Source organism: Camelus ferus, chromosome 10 (assembly GCF_009834535.1).
Source record: "Camelus ferus isolate YT-003-E chromosome 10, BCGSAC_Cfer_1.0, whole genome shotgun sequence".
Taxonomy (NCBI): domain Eukaryota; kingdom Metazoa; phylum Chordata; class Mammalia; order Artiodactyla; family Camelidae; genus Camelus; species Camelus ferus.
In genome coordinates, this window is record NC_045705.1 from 66,152,507 (window position 1) to 66,171,610 (window position 19,104).

Here is a 19,104-nt window from a genome sequence, read left to right on the forward strand (position 1 = left end):
GGTGTTTTAGAGACTCAGTTACCCTGGTCTCTCCCAGGTGCCAGGACAGGCGGGGCAGGGACTGTGGTCAGCGCAGGCCTGCCCCACTCACTCCTACACCACCTTGGTGTGTGTGGAGAGAGAGGCTGGGAGGTCCTTGGAGCGCCTCCCAGGAGACTTGTCCAGTTCAGCCGGGAAAGTGAGATCCCCCTCAGAGCGAACTCTGTGAGGGGCGAGCAAGACCCTCAGTCAAGGGAGAGGTGATAAGGGGCTCCCACGGGAGTCGGACAGAACTGGCGTCTGTCCCCCACCTTCACCCGAATGTACTCCAGATGGTTCACAGATTTCTTTAAAAAAAAAAAAATGAAACGACAAAAAGAAGAATGAAAAGAATGGATTAAAATAACCTCAGAGTGGGAAAAATGTAAGCAAGTTTGCCTTAACCGACTGCTTTTACGGACAGTTTTTACATGGCAGACCCACCAAGCCCCGTCACCACACACTGAGCTGCTTTCTCAGAGTCCTCATGGAGGGTGCCCGTGGGGTGTCTAGGATTTGGGGGATCTCAGTACATTCTCCCGGAAGCCTATAAGGCACATCTGGTGTTGTGGACAGGCAGTCCAGTGTCCCTGGCCTGGGAGCGCCAGCCCTGGCTGAGCTCTTGTCAAAGCTCACACCTCACCCTCTGTGGCCTGTTAGGAGGCTGTCGGCCATCATCAGAGCCAGAAATGACCAAGACTTTGTCTAAAGCAACAGTGGATCAGGGTCACACTGACCAGGATTGGCCCAGGGTGCCTCTTAACTCCCTGATCCTGTGACTAAGATAGTAAATGATGAACCAAGGACTAGGAGGGGCGTCCAGGGACTCTTAGGTGCCTCCTCCAGAAAGCCTCCCTGGTTGACCCGACTGCTTTCCCTCCCATCCCCGTGGCCTCTGACCCTAGACCCTGTGCTTGCCCTTTCCTGCCCTGATGTACGCTGGCCCCCTCCCAGGCTGGGCTTGCTCACCTGAAGGGCTGGGAGGGAGCAAAGAGTCAGTTCAGCCCCCAGGAGGTGGGAGGGGCTGGGAGCCACCAAATCTTTGAGGCCTGAGCCCCTAGGGCAGGCAGAACCCATGGAGGAGGTGGGGCCCCACCAGCAGCACTTCCCTTGGCCCTCGGGAACTGGGGGCAATGATGCCTCCACACCTGGCACCACCTGGTGTGAGGGCCAGTGAGGGCCTGGGGGTGAGTCGGCTGGGGCACTAACTCATCAGGACAGCTTTTCCATTTACAAGGCATCTGACCTCAGGTGGATTACTACTGACTCAGTGTTCTCTGCAGAATGGAGCATGTGGGCTGGGGTAAAGCAGAGTTGAGAACATTCTTTCATTTCTTCAACAAATATTTACTGAGCATCAGCAGTGGTGGGCAAGAGGATGAGGAGCAGGGCCAGACAGGCTGCCTGGGTCCCTGAGGGTCTGTTGGGTGAGGAGCCATCAACCATGGACACTGCCAGATGCAGAGGGGATGGGAGTCCAGCTCATGCCCTTCCATGTGATATGTGGCCTTCAAAAGGGCTCCAGGTGCCCAGCTTTAATTTACCCATACCTCTGCCTTTCTGCCACCAGCCCATATAGCACCTTCACTAAAGCACCAGGGCCCACCCAGGACCCCTTCTCCACTCCCTGTCACTTTATTCCTCCTGCCCAGTCCCCAAGGAGGCCCTTTCTCCTGGGCGTGGTGTAGGAACCTCAGCCTGAAGGCTGGATTGTCCAAAGCAAGCATGGCTTGCAAGCTAAGCAGGGGCAAGAGGGTTCCCCTCCTTGCTCAGATAGTCTTTGTCCCTCTGAGCTGTGCCCAACCCCTGCCCAGTCTGCTAAATTCCTTCAAGCAGACTTACACAGCTTGTGGCTCTTGTCAGCTGATGGTCCAGTTCATCCCCATGGGACCCAGAACCTGCCCTTCCCAGCCAGGACAGGGTCCCTGCCTTCTCCAGAGCTGCCTGAATTAAGGTGCCCGTCCCCTCAGTTCATATCCTGGAAGCCAGTTTTTCTTCTCCAGGACCTTGACTTGACTTTTTAAGAACCACCCTCAAATTCGACATCATCATTAATGAACTTGTTCCTTGTTCTTTCTTCCTCTCAAATCTCTCCTCTGGGTCATTTTCATTTTTTGGAAGTTCATCTTCTAGAAGTTCTGTCTGTTGGTGATAAACTCCCATGTTCTGTTGGTCTGAATGTCTTCATCTTGGTGTGGGATGGAGATGGCTGTCCTCGCTCACAGGGCTGTGGTGCGAGTCAGAGTCGCTCCCCCATGGCCATGTCTCTGAGGCCCCGACACCCTGGGAAGTCGGAGTCAGCCTCACTCAGGGTCTCCGCTCCCGCCCAGCGGGGTCCTGGCCCTTCCCACGACACCCACCTTCCCTTCTCTCACTCTTGATGCACCAGATTCTCCCATCTCATCAAAACCTCTCAATAGAATCCCTTTGGCATTCCAGGCCCCGTACCTTCCAGACTTAATGTGCCCCTGCCCAGCGCAGACACGCATTACCTGCCTTTCTCCAGACCCCTGCCCTTTCCCTCCTCTGTACACCTGCTCTAGGGGACACTAAGAGAAGCAAAATATCCTCTTGTGTCAATATATGCTCCCTCGTAGGGGTGGGGAGGGGACAGACAGCGGGGGGGGGGGGGTGCCAAAATGTGTCTGACTTGTCAGCCCTGGGCAGAAGGGGAAACCAAAAAAGGGGAGGACCTCCTTGCAGAGGCCCCCTCCTGCAAAGCTATGTGTGGCTATGGATGGTAAACAGGACTGATAAGACAGGCTCACAGACACTGCGGAGTGAGATCCCCCATGCCCTGCTTTGGGTACTTTGAAAGAAGGCTCCCCACCACTCTCCAAGTGCTCCTGAGCACAAACTCCTGTTTGTATGTGCTGGAGGGTTGAGGGACTGACAGCACCTCGGTAAGTTAATCCTCCCTTGGGTTGTGGAACTTGTTACCAGTGGCCGATCAGTCACACTTGCCGCTGGGGCCCTCGGACCCTTAGGTTAGACAGGCTGTTGTGTTACTGGATTGTATAATCTGGGTGGATGGTTGCAGCCCAGGGCAAGTTGTTGACTTGTAAGTTGGACATGCTTATTGTGACCCCTGCTGGTAGCTCCTGTGAATGTTGACTGAGTACAGAGCCAGGAACTGATTACACCTCTCACATCGGCCAAGGTCGTGCAGTTTGAACCATATGGCATGCATACCCCAAGACTACTCTTCTCATACAAGAATTAATGAAAACTGATGAGTGATGCCCAGCACGACCTCCATGCTTAACAACCTGGACTGGCTGGTAACAAAGGTTCCTGGTGCTTAGCACCTCATTGTGAACTAGCAAAGGTTCGTAATGAAGTGGATATTGGAGTGTCATCAGATTCTATCCTAACAATAACTGAAAAAATTGCTGCCACTTGGGAGACAGCCTTGGACATTGCCAATGCTTTATTCCTCGTCACCAGGCGAGGTAGGCAATGTGCCTTTACACATCCCACAGGGATTCTGGATTCTCCCGCAGCATGTCATCAATGCATCACACGTCAACACGTGAGCACTGCTGCTGTCCCAGCTTTCCTTTCCATCGATGATATTCTGACAGTGGTTCCTGCTGAGGAAACTGTCCGCACTGCCTTGCGTGCTCCTCAGACAGAGGTAAGCAGAGATGGTTGGACCTTGAATGAAGACAAAATCCAGGGTCTTGCCAGCCAAGGAACTTCCTTGGGGGACACCTGGGCAACTACTAAGGACAAATTGCTGGCCTTTTTCTCCAAATACAAGAGGCCCTACACCAATCTGTACATTGAAGGCACCATACTCCACATTTAATAATTTTACTAAAGCCTTTGTACTGGGCCACAAGACAAGAGACCAGTGTTCAGGAGTCCTGCAACAGGAATATAAGGAAGGTGTAAACCAAGTCCTGACACTCAGCCACACAGCCTTCAGACCCCGTGGAATTAGTCTCAGCTTTGGAAATTATATTCTTCCAGTATCACTGGCCCCAGGGCTTTTGCATTTATGGTCTTCTTCCTGCTGCTGAGAGGTGAACACTCTGTAGAATCCCACACGTATCCTCTCGAGCACATAACAGACTCGTGCGTGCTGGCCAGATTTCAATGGCCAACACCTGCTACTCTTTGCCTGAAGACTTTCCCTGGCCACTAAAGCCTGGTCTACACACGTGGGCAGTCAGACGCTAACACTCCCAGGAGCAGCCCTCCACCAAAGATTGATAATGGGAGTTGATGGCAAAGGACCCCAGCTGCCTTGCCTCTAGGGTGCTATTGCTGGAGTGAGTTAGACACTGGTTCCCAGAGTTTCCTACAAAGGGAATGTCCAGTATGATCCCATGTAGTTTAAACCTGCTAGAGACCTCAGCGTGAGCTGAAATAAAGAATACATTAAACGGGATATACAACTGCAGGGGTACAGTTTAGGAATCAGTCAATTAGAAGGACAGACTGAGAAAACCTAAGAAGGACTGAAGAAATAAAAAATGTAAAAGAAAAGCTGAGATATGGAAGATAAACGTAAAAGTGCTAATGTGAATAATAGGAATTCTAGAGAGGAATATAAATACGTAGGGAGAAAATATCTCAAGAAATAATGGACAATAAATTTCCTGGAATAATACAAACATGAAGCACATTGGATCAAAAAAGCCCAGAGTGCCACAGAGAAAAAAGAAAGAACGCACGCTTACGTACATCATACAGAACTTTAAGAAGATCAGAGGTAAAGCTTACACAGAGAAAAAGTCTATCACATACAAAGGAACAAGAATCATACCAACATCAGATTTTTCAACAGCAACACTGGAGGCAAAAAGACAATGAAGTAGTATTTTCTAAGTATAAGGAAAATAATTTAGAATCTAGAATTTTATATCTATTTGAAACTGTCATTCAAATATGACAGGTGGTAGCTAACAGGTATGACAATTTATATTGAAATGGAAACTTTATAAGTCAATGTTGATGTTACACATTTTTATAATTTTTTTTTACATTTTTATAATTTAAGTCAATATGTAGAAGATTTTAATTGACAGTGCATGTAAACTGGCTGTAAAAACTACAAGAAAATTTTGAAGAACTTTTTGTTGCTATTGATAGATCTAGTGTGGCTTTTCGATTTTGCAATACCCTTCTGAATTAGAGTTAGTGAATTTAAGTTGGATATAGTTTTCAAGCAGACATGTCTTTAATTCGAAGTCAAATCGATTATTCTAAAAAAGATGAGCCAGTTTTATAAATGTGTATATAAGTATTTAAAGGAAAAAAGTCTGTACTTGATTCAGTTGCTAGCAAACTTCTAGGTATGTTTAGAATAATTTGGATATGTAAATCTATTTTTCAACTGTAAATTTCATGAAATCTAAATATAGATCAAATTATTTCTGATGAAAATTTTGTGTCTGAACTGAAGTATGCTGTAAGTTAAAACATATACCATATTTTGGTATATTTATACAATGGAATACTATTCAGCCATAAAAACCAACAACATAACGCCATTTACAGCAACATGGATGCTCCTGGAGAATGTCACTGTAAGTGAAGTAAGCCAGAAAGAGAAAGAAAAATACCATATGAGATTGCTCATATGTGGAATCTAAAAAAAAAAAACAACAAAAAAACCCCATAAATACAAAACAAACAGACTCATAGACATAGAATACAAACTTGTGGTTGCCAAGGGGACGGAGGGTGGAAAGGGACAGACTGGGATTTCAAAATGTAGAATAGATAAACAAGATTATACTGTATAGCACAGGGAAATACATACAAAATCTTATGGTAGCTCACAGAGGAAAAAAATGTGACAATGAATATATGTATATTCATGTATAACTGAAAAATTGTGCTCTATGGTGGAATTTGACACAACATTGTAAAATGACTATAACTCAATAAAAAATGTTAAAAAATACATAGCATATTTCAGTGACTTAGAATGAAAAAAGAGAATGTTAAATATCTAATTAATAATGTTATATGTTGAAATGATAGTATTTTGGATATTAAATAAAATATATTAAAATTAAAAAATTATGACAGATGGGTCCCAAAATATCAATTATTACAATGAGTTAATAAATATTATCAGTTAAAGGAAAAATAGTGATTCTATTTTTAAGAATCCAGATACGGAGGTTGGGGGTGGGTACATCTCATGGTACAGTGTATGCTTAGCATTCACAGGGTCCTAGGTTAAATCCCCAGCACCTTCATTAAAAAAATAATAATAATCCAGATACTCCTAGAGACACTTCTAAACCATGAAGACATGCACAGATTGAAAGTAAAAGGATGTAAGACGGGGAGTCAGAGAAGAGGAAACTGGAGGAAGATGGTCAGAAGGCACCCACGCGCAGGTCTAGGTGCTGGGGGTGTACAGTACAACAGGATGATGACAGCTAACTGCCGTGCAACAGATGCTCAGGGAAGGTGTTGAGAGAGTCAATCCTAAGAGTTCTCATCACTAGGAAAAAAATTTTTCCCTTTCTTTTCTTCCTTTTTTTTCTTTTTGTTGTGTCTATATAAGATGGAGATTAGCTGAACTCTGAGGAAATCACTTCACAACATAAGTAAATCAAACGATCGTGCTGTACTCCTTAAACTTTACACAGTGATGGAAGTCAATTATTTCTCAATAAAACTGGAGAAAAAATGGAAGACAATTATCAGGCCAAAACACTAACCAGAAGAAATCTGGGGTAGCTATGTTAGCATGAAATGAAACAAACTAAGATAAAAGGGATGTCTTTTAGTCATTCCTTAACAAAGGGTTCCATTCACAAAAAGAGATCCATTTCAAACAAGTTGCACTTAGTAACATAAACTCAAAACAGATTAAGCAAAAATTGACAGACTACAGGAAGAATTCATTAAATCTACCTTAAGGATCTACTGCTGGTTAATGTCAGTTGTTGCAACCACTTCAGGAAACATCTGTTGGCACTGCCTAAAGCTGTGACACAGAAGTTCTATGAGTAGGAAGCGTCTCAAAAAGACCCTCCCACATGTGCAAAGACATGTACAAGAATGTTCACAACAGTAGAAGTATGGGAAGAACCCAAAGGTCATCAGAAAAGTGAATGGATAAATTTGATAATAGTCTCACAGGAAATATTAGAGTCAGAACAAATGAACTAAGCATTCTATAGCAATAAGGAGAACCACAGTAATGTAGTATTAAATAAGTCAGCCCCCAAATACGCCATTCAGCATGTTATCATTTTCCTTAAAATTAAAAATAACTTTATAGGGGGAGGGAAATAGCTCAGTGGTAGAGCACATGCTTACCACACAAGAGGTCCTGGGTTCAATCCCCAGTAACTCCATTAAAATAAAATTAAATAAATTAAAAAAAATAACAAGAAAACCATATGAAAGGAAAACAAGGGCATATGGAATTCAAGGAGACAGTTACCTTGGGTGGGAGAATAGAAACTGGGAGGTGGAAATAGCATGGGAGGGTGGCTTGGGTTACTGTCAAGTCCTCATTTTTGTTTTGTTGTGGTGAGTTTGAAGGTGCTGTCATTAAAAATAACCAATGAAATATTTAAATACAATAATTTATGGACCAAAAAAGGCATCATGATGGAAACTAGAAAACACTCGAAACTAAACTATAATTAAAATACTAGATACTTCACATCTATCAGGATGGGTATCAAACAAACAGAAAATAATGTGTTGACAAGGATGTGAAGAAACTGGAACGCTTTGTGCACCAATGGTGGGCAATGTATACTGGTGCAGCCACCACGGAAAATAGTATGGTGGTGCTTCCCTGAAAAATTAAAAACAGAATTACTGTATGATCCAGCAATTCCACTCCTGGGTATATATCCAAAAGAACTAAAAGCAAGGTCTCAGAGATATTGTACACCTATGTTCACAGGAGCATTAGTCACAACAGGTAAAAGGTGGAAGGAGTCCAAGAGTCCATCAACAGATGAATGGATAAACAAAATGCGGCATACACACACCATGGAGTATTATTCAGCCTGAAACTTCATGGCATATGTTACAACATGGATGAACTCTGAGAACAGCATACAAAGTGAAATAAACAAGCCAGTCACTAAAAGACAAATATTGTATGAGCTCACTTATCTGAGGTATCTAGTCACACTCATAGTAACAAAGTAGAATGATGGCTGTCGGGGCCTGGAGGAAGGGCAAATTGGGAGTTGTTAATGGGTATGAAAACCAGACAGTTGGTTGCACAAGAATGTCAATGTACTTACTACTACTGAACTGCACACTTACAAATGATTAAGGTGGTAAATTTTATGTGTATTTCAACATACTTTAAAAAACTAACGACATATAAATAACTTACAAAGCTGCATAAAGGGAAATTTTAGCCTTACAAGGTAAGCTATTCCACAGATTACCTAATTACAAAGAGAAAATGGTACCCTCTATAGGGAAATGATACGGAAGCCATCCCTTTAACCAGGTGATCAAAGCTAGCATCACCAATAGCTGGACGTCCTGCCTCACGTGCCCTGTGATCTGCAATAAGCGAATATCAGCTCTATACCTGGCCATGCAGTTAAAGCTCTAGGTTATCTTTGCAGTTAAAGCTCTAGGTTATTTTTGATAGAACTGTTTAACCCAAATCTAAGCATATAAATACAATCACACAAATCCAAACTCAGGACATGTTTATAATTTTATAATGGCCTGAACTGGTTAAAAAGTCCATTTTATAAAAAATAAACCAAAAAAGGGCTAAGGAGTAAGTTCTAAATTAAAAGAGGTCAAAGAGATGTAACAACTAAGTGTAAAAACTATGTGTGTTGTGTGTACAAACAAAATGTGGCAAAATGTTATAAATGAGTGACCCTTTTGAAGGGTATACAGATACTTGTTTTATAATCCTTTCACCCTTTCTTCAGATTTGAAAATCCCCTAACTAGTTTGAGGTAAGGGAGCTGCAAATTAATGAGTTATGGACCAAACAAAAAGAGTAAGGGAAAAAAAAAAACACAGAATGAACCCAAAGGAAGTGTAAGTAAAGGAGAAATATGGTAAGCAGAAATTAATGAAACAGAAGAAAGCTAAAAATGGGGAATGACAACAAAAAGCTGCGGCTGTGAAGAGAGTAACAAGTGAACTTCGGCCAGGATCTACAGGATAAAAAAAGAGAAAGCACAAATGAAAAATATTAGATACAACAAAGGGGGATGGTACTTTAATACAGTCAAGACTACAAACACCAGGCAATTCTACAAATAACTATGCGCCATAGATACATTAAGAAAATATAAAAATATACTTCCTTAGCACTCTAATATTCACATTATAGGGGTCCCAGAAGGAGAAGAGAGAGAGAAAGGACCTGAGAAAAATTTTGGAGAGATAATCTTCCCCAACTTGGGAAAGGAAACAGTCACCCCAGTCCTGGAAGCGCAGAGTACCACACAGAATCAGCCCAAAGAGGAACACATCAAGGCACATAGTCATCAAATTGACAACAATTAAGGATAAGGAGAAAATACTAAAATTAGCAAGAGACAAGCAACGAATGACCTACAAGGGAACTCCCATAAGGTTATCAGCTGATTTTTCAGCAGAAACTCTACAGGCCAGAAGGGAGTGGCACGATATATTTAAAGTGATGCAAGGGAGAAACTTACAACCAAGAATACTCTATCCAGCAAGGCTCTCATTCAGACTTGATGGAGAAATCAAAAGCTTCACAGATAAACAAAAACTAAAAGATTTCAGCACCACCAAACCAGCTTTACTACAAATGTTACAGGAACTTTTCTAGTCATCAAACCTTAAGAAAAGCTAACAAAAAGAAGAAAGAGAAAATAAGAGACCTACAAAAGATTGCTTTGGCTGTTCAGGGTCTTTTGTGGTTCCTTATAAATTTTGGAATTGTTTGTCCTAGTTCTGTGAGGAACGTTGCGAGTATTTCGATAGGGGTTGCATTGGATCTGTGGATTGCTTTGGGTAGCGTGGCCATTTTGATAGTGTTGATTCTTCCATCCAAGAGCACAAGAAATCTTTCCATTTCTTTGTGTCATTTCAGTTTTCAGAGAATAGGTAACCTCCTTGGTTAAGTTTACTTCTAGGCATTTTGTTGTTTTTGATGTAATGGAAATGTCTCTGCCAGTTATAAAATTCTAGTTTTTGAAGTGAAAAAACAAAAACAGTGAAGGGCTGCAAATGACAAAATATCCCTCTTTTTTATGGGTGAGTTGCATGTCATTACATATACACATATGCTGCATCTCCATTATCTATTCAGCTACTGATGTGCACTTAGGATGCTTCCATATCTTGGCAATTATAAATAATGTTGCTGTTAATAGCAGGGTGTATGTATTTTTTGAGTTAATTCTTATTTTGTGGTTGGCTTTATTCCTTTGATAACTAAATTTAAAAAGCTAAAGCTCTAAACATTCTTAGAAACAACGAACAGTACATATACATAAATTTAAAAATATATATGCAGTAAAAAAAATGATATGAAATGATTCTGTATGACACTATAGTGGTGGCTGTATGTCATTATGCATTTGTCAAAGCCCACAGAATGTACATCAAGAGTGAACCCTAATGTAAACTGTGGACTTTGGTTGATAATAATGTGCCCATGTTGGTTCATCAATTGTAACAAATATGGCACACTGATGAGGGATGTTGAGGGTAGGGGAGTATATATGTGTGGGTCGGGAGGGCTATATGCAAACTCTGTATTTTCTGCTCAATTCTTTTGTGAACCTGAAACTGCTCTAAAAGAATAAAGTCTATTAAAAAATTTTTAAAAATACATACATCCTTGAAAACATAACTGACTCAAGAACTGAAACTTGAGTGACCTATTATCAATAAAAATCTGAAGTAGAACTCTACCCACCAATGGGCAAAATGCCAGGCACAGCAGGTTTTATAAGTTTTACCAAAAGGTTTAGAAATGCAAAATTCCAATCTTATACAGACACTTGTAATGAAAATAAAGAGAACATTCTCCACCTCATTTTATGAGATTAGCATAACCTTGACAAAAAGCAAAACAAAAAACCAGACAGGAGGGGGAAGGTATAGCTCAGTGGTAGAGCACATGCTTAGCATGCACAAGGTCCTGGATTCAATCCCCAGTACCTCCATTTAAATAAATAAATAAATAAATAAACCTAATTACCTCCCTCAAAAAAAAAAAAAAAAAAAAACCAGACAGGAAAGGAAAAGCTTAAACCATTTCACTTATGAGCCTGGATGCCAAAATCCCCCCAAACGTCAGAAAACCAAATCCAGCAATATATTGAAAAATACATCACGACTATTTGATTCCAGCAACGCGAGGATGTCTTAACATGAGAAACTGTGTCATGGTATCTCACCACATTTACAGATTAAAGGAGAAAAACCCTGTGGCTCACTCAGAGTGCCATGGGTGGCAGATGGCAAGGGAGGAAAGTGAGCTGGGCTGCAGGGGGAAAGCTCCGGTGGAAACCACTTGGCTGTAAAGGTTGGCCCTAAAGTGACAGAGATGCAGAGTTTGACAGGCCACAAGTCTCAAACCTAACTGCAGTAGGAGTCAATCAATCACATGGACTGGCCACGGCTTTGGGGAAAAAGGGCTCTTGAGCACAGCTCATTCTGGGAGCTCTAATCATATACAGCTGGATTCCACTACTAAGCTGGGAGAGTAGAGGTGGAATTCAACGTTGGAGAATGACAAACGGTAACAGCATGCAGAATACAAGGACTCTTGTAGAATGGGTTCGGAGACACTTAATCTTTTTCTTTGGGCTTGAATAATTTCTAGAAAAGGAGTTGTTTCTCCAGGGCTTAATTGAATTTAACTATAAAAACATCCTTGCTTGATTCCCTTTTAAAGGAAAGATCTCTGACCGCCTTTTAATTTTTCTGTGGATTTATCTACTCAAGTTTTCACCATCAGAATTCCTAGCTATGACCCACAGGAGCTAAATGGCTGATGAGAGGAAGCAGAGATTAAAAGGTTTTTAGGGAGAAAAAAAGATTATTAAAATCACAGAGAGCTGGGGAAAAAAAAACTAATACAATGCCCCCAAAATCACACAGACACATCCAATAAACTGGCAAACAAAGGAGTACTTAAAGGAACATTTTAAGCCCTAAATATATTAAAAAACAAGACAAATTAACTAAACATACAACCCAAGGAGTCAGAATGAGCAAATAACCCCAAAGAAACACAAGGAAAAGGCTAACAAAGTGGACATATTGCAAAGCTACTCAAAGAAAATAAAATGCCCAGAACACAGGACAAACGTTTGTTGGTTTTACCTGCTCTCACCCCGTGCCCCCTTTTTTGGGTAAAAGAACCTCTCTATTCCACGGAGAGCACATGTCAAGGATCAGGGTGGTTATCTTGCCTCCCCATATTCCCCTACTCAGCCCTGGCCACAGCAGTCACTCAGGAGAGGTCAAGTGACCTGAGTAAGACTAGTCTGTCCTCCCTGAAATGCATGGATCCTTGAAGAAGTAACCCCGTCTGTAAGGACTGAGTGTGAACTGGAGCTTCCTGAAGAACCTACAGGGAGAAAGGGACTATCAACCAAGAGGAGCAGAGGCGATCCAGGAAATCACTGAGGGCCCTGACGACACCGAGCTGGCCCTGCTCTGAGGCCTCAGGCCAACGAGCCCCTGCTTGCTTCTGCTAGTATGAGTTACATTTCTGTCACTCCTAAGTAAGGCAGTCCCAAATGATACATATATTATGCACGTTTTACCCAAAAAAGCTTAAATATACATAAAATATATTATTCTAAAAAAGTATGAATTACCAAAATTGACTCAAGGATAGAAAACTTGAGAAACAACTCCTTTTCTATAAATTATTCAAGTCCAAAGGAAGATTAAATGTTGCCAAACCCATTCTACAAGGCTAGCACAATGCTGTTGTCAAAATGGGACAGGGAGATCATTAAAAAATGAAATCGACCCAGGGATAGATATAAAAATCTTAAAGAAATAGTATACTATAAAACTAAACAGAGTTTATATCAGAATGCAAAGATGATTCAACATCAGGAAACCTAATAATGTAAGTAACACCCTGCAATAATATAAACGAAATCTTTTGACTATCTCAATAGATGTCAAAATTCATCAATGTTGAATAAAGGGAAAAAACACGAAGTTGGGCATAGAAGGAAACATCTTCAGCCTAATGAAGTTTATCTACCAGAAACCTAAAGCAGAATCTTATTTCATGATGAAACATGAAAATCATTCTAAGAGAGGAACAAACCAGGTGCATTTCACATTATACCAGAGGTCCTGGCCTCCATAATTCACAAGGAAAATAAATGTAAAGGACAGGATAAAACTGCAACCAATAGGATATGATTTGACTCTATCCAGAAAGCCAAGATAACTATTAGAATTAATGAGAACTCAGTTAGATCAAATAGGTGAGCACACACAGATGGACAGCTTTCCTACATGGCAGTGATGGTTGGAAATGTAATTTCAAAAAAGCCCATTCACAGGGAGGGTAGAGCTCAGTGGCAGAGTGCATGTTTGGCATGCATGAGGTCCTGGGTTCAATCCCCAGTACCACCATTAAAAAATGATAATAATAAAAAAATACACACACACACACACACACACACACATTAAAAAAAAAAAAGAGCCCATTCATAGCAACAAATAACTCTGAACACCTTTAGACTGACTACACTGAGCTAGAAATGTGAAAGACCATATGAAGACAACATCTTAAAAAAGCACACATGCAAATCATTCCTGGATAGGAAGATTCAAAACTGTTAATCACCTCTGTCTAAATCAAACCATGAGGTTTAAAACCATGCCAATGGAAAACTCAACAGAACTCTTAACTGAAAATTGACAAGTTCATTCTAAAGTTCTTATGTAAGAGAAAATATGAAAATTTCAAGGAACAGTGGGGCAAGGGTGAGGGAGAATGAGATACCAACCCTGCTATAAAACATGATATGTGCACGTAGATCAACGGGCCAGATTCCAAAGAGATCCATATGTGTGCAGGAATTTCATTTATTTTAAAAAGGTATTTAAAATCTGTGACAAAAGAATGACTCATTCAATAAATGGTATAGGGACAAGAGGCTATCCCTTTAGGAAAAAAATGTTAGCCATCTCCCATAAAAAATAAACTTCAGACAAGCTCAAGATAGATATACTCACATATGTATCTTTACCTCATCTGATTAATTTTTTAAGAAGTTCGGCTTTTTTTTTTTTTTTAAGTTTTTAGTGGGGTATTTTTTGTTCTCTTTTTGGGGGGAGATAATTAGGTTTATTTATTTATTTAATGGAGGTACCGGGGATTGAACCCAGGACCTTGTGCATGCTAGGCACTGAGCTATACCCTCCCCCTTCATCTGATTACTTTTGCACACATACGTATGCATGTACATCTCTGTACACATGTATACACGCATATACACATACACATACATGTATATATTTAAAACCACACTAAGCAAACATAAGAAAAAGTGAATGAGAAGCAGGTAAATTAAGTGATAGTTGGAAAGGACGTGGGATGAGCGACAGGTTTCTCTGTTTTTCAGATGGGAGATTCTACGGCTCATTTGATGCTATCACATTCAGCAGAGAGCATGGCAAAAATCCAAAACTCACAGAAAGTCCTTAAGCAAAGAGACAGGCTCCAAAGCACAAGAGGAAAGGCTTCGGTCCCCCTGGATTACCACGGGCAGTACAAGGACAGGAGGACCCATGAGCACATCTGTAGGGCTGGTAATTGGGAGGCGAGAGTTCCCTCCAATGGCTACTATTCCTTAATGAAGTATGAGCTGTGGTCAGAATCCAGCAGGGGAAGGGGGAGCTGGGAGACAAGACAGCAGTTTTCAAATATGACATCCCAGAGGAGATCTGCTAGGCAGTGCTGAGAGTCCATCTGAGGTTTGTAACTATGAATTTAAGGTAAAACTAGTGAGCTAGGTTAGTTGTTTTCTCTAACAGTTACTTGGGAACAGAGGGGAATGATTGGGTTGGCCAGGGCTAGGTTTTTCCTAGATGAATACAATGAAGGGGGAAAGGGAGTGTGGGGTGTAGACTGTGGGATTGAATGCTGCACCAGAAGGGAAGTGACGATAGGAGAATGGTAGTGAGAATATGGCAGGGCTGGAGGATGAAGATAAAAGAGTTTTTACAGAGGAGGTAGTTGAGCAAGGAAGCAAGAAAGCCAGGAGGGGAGGTGGTGACTGTGCAGGTATTTGAACTCAAATGGTGCTACACTTTCTAGTGATGTCAAAGGTCCAGGAGTGCCTAGGGATGTAGGCAACAGGCCCGGAATAGAGGACAAGGGCATTAGTGATGGGATATCAAGGAACTAGGGGCCCACAGTGTCGGACAGGCCCATTCATGGGATGCAGAACACAATGACGGAAGCCGGGGTAGAAGACTCCGAGCTAGGAAGTAAACTTCAATGTCTGAGCAGTGACTAAAAGGTCAATGCCAGCAAAGATGAGGGAGAACATACAAAGGTATAACCAGCTTCACAGGAGAAGTGGGATGTGATTTGCAAGAGGGCTGAGGAGTGAGACTGAGTAGCCACAAGGAGGCCACCAACCCCAGAATGTACACAGCAGCATGGAGGTAGGCACTCCTGCAGTGACAGGTGACTAGAAAGGCAGGGAAGCAGCGTACGAGGCACTACAAAATTCGTCCTGAGTGTCTCTTAGAGGCAGGTGGGCACTAAGACCCACTGTGGTCGTGAATGCCTGAATCAGTATTAACTGCAAGCAGGCAATGAAGTGGGACTGCTCCCCGTTACTAAATACATGCAAAGAGGCATGGCACAGGGCCTGGCACTTACTGAATGCCCAGTGAGAGAGGGAGAACCTGGGAAACTGGGAAAGATTCCAGTTATTCCCCGTTGCCTGCTCACTCAGCCCACCTGCCCATGAGGTCTCCACCCAGGAGCAGTTTTTACCTTTATCACATGTCCCTCCTCCTTCCAAAGAGCCACTCCAACACCAGCATAAGTCACCTCCCACCAGGGGTTTAATTCTCCTATGTCAAAGTCAGTTCAGAGAGGGGCCCTGCCTTGTCCCCATCCAGGGGGAAAGGTTGGTCGAGCACCCTGGGAATGTCCAAGCTCAGAGAAGCCACAGACTAGTCTCTGAGCAAGAGCAGAAGTGGGTCCCGGGGTCTCAGGCTGCCTCCTCCTCTTCACTCTCCTCCTCACTCTCATGACACTGTCTACGGTTGGTGTTAACAAAAAGGTCGGAATCATCTTCAGAGCTAGACTCTTCTCCTGATGACTGTGGCTCAGCTGGGAGTTCTGGCTGAGTCTGTCTGCATGGGGGAAAAGGGCAGAGTTAGCTATATGCCCTCTGGGAAAATCAGATCTGAAATCAAGGAGCCTCACTAAAAGGAAGACCATATGGCCAAGCAGTTAGGACTTAGTGAATCAGACAGGGAGAGAATCAGGGCAAAACAGCAGGAAAACTTGGCCAAGGAAAACAGGCTAAATACTAGCTCCCACCTTTTATCTCAAAAGTTTGCTAGAGCTACTGATCCTAAAAATAATGAATCTACTATGACCAACTAACAGTTAATGGACCCACATTATTTACCAGGTACTATACTAAACAGTTTTACAAGCATTAGCCACATTAATCCTCACAAAGCTCCCATTTTATAGGTGATAAAATCCAGGCTTAAGAGATTAACCTGCTAGAAGTCACTCAGTTATAACTGGCAAAGCCAGAACTTTAAACCAGGGGATTTGACTTTCAAGCCAACTCATAATCACATATTTAGAAGCTCTCACCAGAGACCGTATGTAGGAAGAAAGGAAGGCTCTACTTCCTCTCAAGACACCAAAGCCTGAAGCCCCATTTTCTGTCTCCCCTCCCCCATGACTTGCTCCTCACCTGTTCCTGTTGTTGCTGTGTTTCTCAGCCACTTGGGAGAAGGCCTCAGGCCTGTGCCAAGAGAAGAGTTGGGGTCACAAAGGACAGAGAAATCTCTCAGCAAAAAAGCTGTTTCCAGCTGTCCCTGCCTGGGATGCCATGATCCTCCCTCCCCTAATTCCACAGTGAGGAAGTAAACCCCTTTGAAGTCAGGCAGCCAATGACCTTACCAGAGCCCGTCCTTCTGCAGAGAGCGCACATGGTCTTTGCAGAGCACAAAGGAGATCTCAGCCTTCACCTTCTCTCCCTCTTCAATAGGGTCAACAATGAGGAAGTCCCCTGCAGGTAGAAAGGAGAAAAGGCACAGTCTGCTTGCAGTTGGGGAAAGGCAAGACCATGGGAAACAGTTCTGTTTCCCAAAGGGCTGCCTCTCTCACCTCTCTTGATCCAGATGTTCTTCCGGTATTTGGAGGGCATGCTCACCAGGAAGCGCTGCCCCTGGGCTGTCTCTACTTCATGCAAATTGTTGCCTGGGGTCCTGAGTACCTGGGCCAGGAGAGAACAAGAACCAGTCAGCCTCGTCAGCCAGCTCCAAAACCTGCCGAGCTGTACTGCACCTTACCCCCACCCCAGAGGTCCAAGGCGGGTGGGGGGCTGAGAAGCTCTTCCCCAATGCCACTCACCCTCACGATCTGCTGCTGGTCAGAGGGCACCATGTGCTCCCCCAGCACCTCCTTCACCACGTGCTTCCTCTTGGTGGCCTGAGACATGTTGGGTCCTGTCTCAGGGTGGTGAGGGATGCAGTCTGTCAACTCCTCCTCTTGAGTTTCTTGGATGGCAGGCTCAGAACCCAGGACTTTTAAAGACGAAGAGAGGTCTTTTACTTAGAAGTGGCACAGTCTTGGTTAAGAACATGGGCTCTGAAATCCTACCTTGGCTATTTCCTGGCTGTTCATTTCTCTAGATTTCAGAGAAAAATAGCCAACTCAGAACATTCTTATTAGAAGGAAATAATTCTAAGCAAAGCACTTAGTACACTGTATGGTACCTAAAAATAACTCGCGTCATCATTAAGAACAGGCATAACCATAAAAACTAAATATATGTCCTAGAAAAAATACGTCATTCCGGCAACTATTTGATGGAGATAAACCGTTTCTTCCTCAGCATGCTTGTACATCCCATGTGTAACGCAACAGAGATGCTCAGTCTATCAACACACACAGAAACCAATTAAGGGAGCCAAATCAGGAATATGTTAATTAAAGGTCAGGGTAGGTCGGTTTGGTCTTTGGCATCTGTTATGTTTCTGAATTGGGTACTGAGAAGACCAAGACTGATGCGTACTCAGAAAACTAATGGTTTCCAAAGACGACTCAGAAGTCTCATCTCTAGTTGCCGACCCCTGCCTTCCTTCCTCCCTATCCTGGAGGAAAGACGCTCAAAGAGAAACCCACACTTACTCTCTGGCCCTAGACCCCAACAGGCGCTGCCGTTCTCCAGGCTGGAAGATGCAAGCGGCTCGTCCACGACTCTCTTCGCACCTGAGCCAATGAAATCACAGAAGAAAGACTTTGGCAGCGGTCACGACGGTGGAGTCGGCTGGAACTCAGGCCTCCGGCACCTCGGGATCCCCCTAATTCTTAGGAGCCCGACAGCGATGCGAACGGCGCGGGTCGGCTGGAGTCGGACAGCGTACTTCCGGCGGTCTTCCGGAAGCCTCCCGGCCACGCCTCTCCCCTTGTCCGTTCCTCTAACTCTTCCCACCGCCAGGTCGGCCACGGCTAAGTCCTTAAGTTCCGGATGCCGTTCAGCCGAGCAATAATGTTTTCACCTCCCAGGCCTCTGCTGCCTGAGACCGGAAATGCTTCCCGAGAAACGAGGCCACAGAAGGCAGTCAGGCTTCCCGAAAAATGCCCGGAAAGGAGTGCCTATTAAGGGTGCACACGAGGTCCGGGGCGCCTCATCTCTATGACTCTATGAGGCTAGAAGTGCCCATAGTAGTTTTTTTAAAGCGGCTCTTGAGGCGACCCGGAAGCGGAAGTGGAAGAAAGTTCTAGTGGGCTGAGGTATCGGTGGGAGCAGCCGGGTGGCGGGAGAAGCCGTTAGGAGAGTCGGAGCTGCGGGTGAGCGCGAGCCGCGGAGCGGAGCCTAGGCTGGAGTCCAGAGGAGGCGCGGGGAGGAGGGGAGGAGAGGGGCCGCAAGCGCTGCG

General features: G+C 43.5%; 1 protein-coding gene across 2 annotated transcripts; it reads right to left on the reverse strand.

The window, feature by feature from the left end:
* Positions 1 to 10,914: 10,914 nt before the first annotated feature.
* EIF1AD (eukaryotic translation initiation factor 1A domain containing) lies at positions 10,915 to 18,957 on the reverse strand. Of its 2 annotated transcripts, none has more exons than XM_032489875.1 (6): positions 18,356 to 18,957; positions 17,576 to 17,852; positions 17,330 to 17,438; positions 17,123 to 17,231; positions 16,914 to 16,964; positions 10,915 to 16,332 (listed from the first exon to the last, which is right to left on the reverse strand). In XM_032489875.1, exons 2-6 carry the CDS (start codon positions 17,660 to 17,662, stop codon positions 16,188 to 16,190), a joined length of 501 nt encoding a protein of 166 aa, XP_032345766.1. In that variant the 5' UTR covers positions 17,663 to 17,852; positions 18,356 to 18,957; the 3' UTR covers positions 10,915 to 16,187. The 2 variants fall into 2 exon arrangements, with proteins under 2 accessions (XP_032345766.1, XP_006179578.1); XM_006179516.3 differs by having other exon boundaries at positions 17,576 to 17,748; positions 18,356 to 18,956.
* Between the last annotated feature and the right edge of the window lie 147 nt (positions 18,958 to 19,104).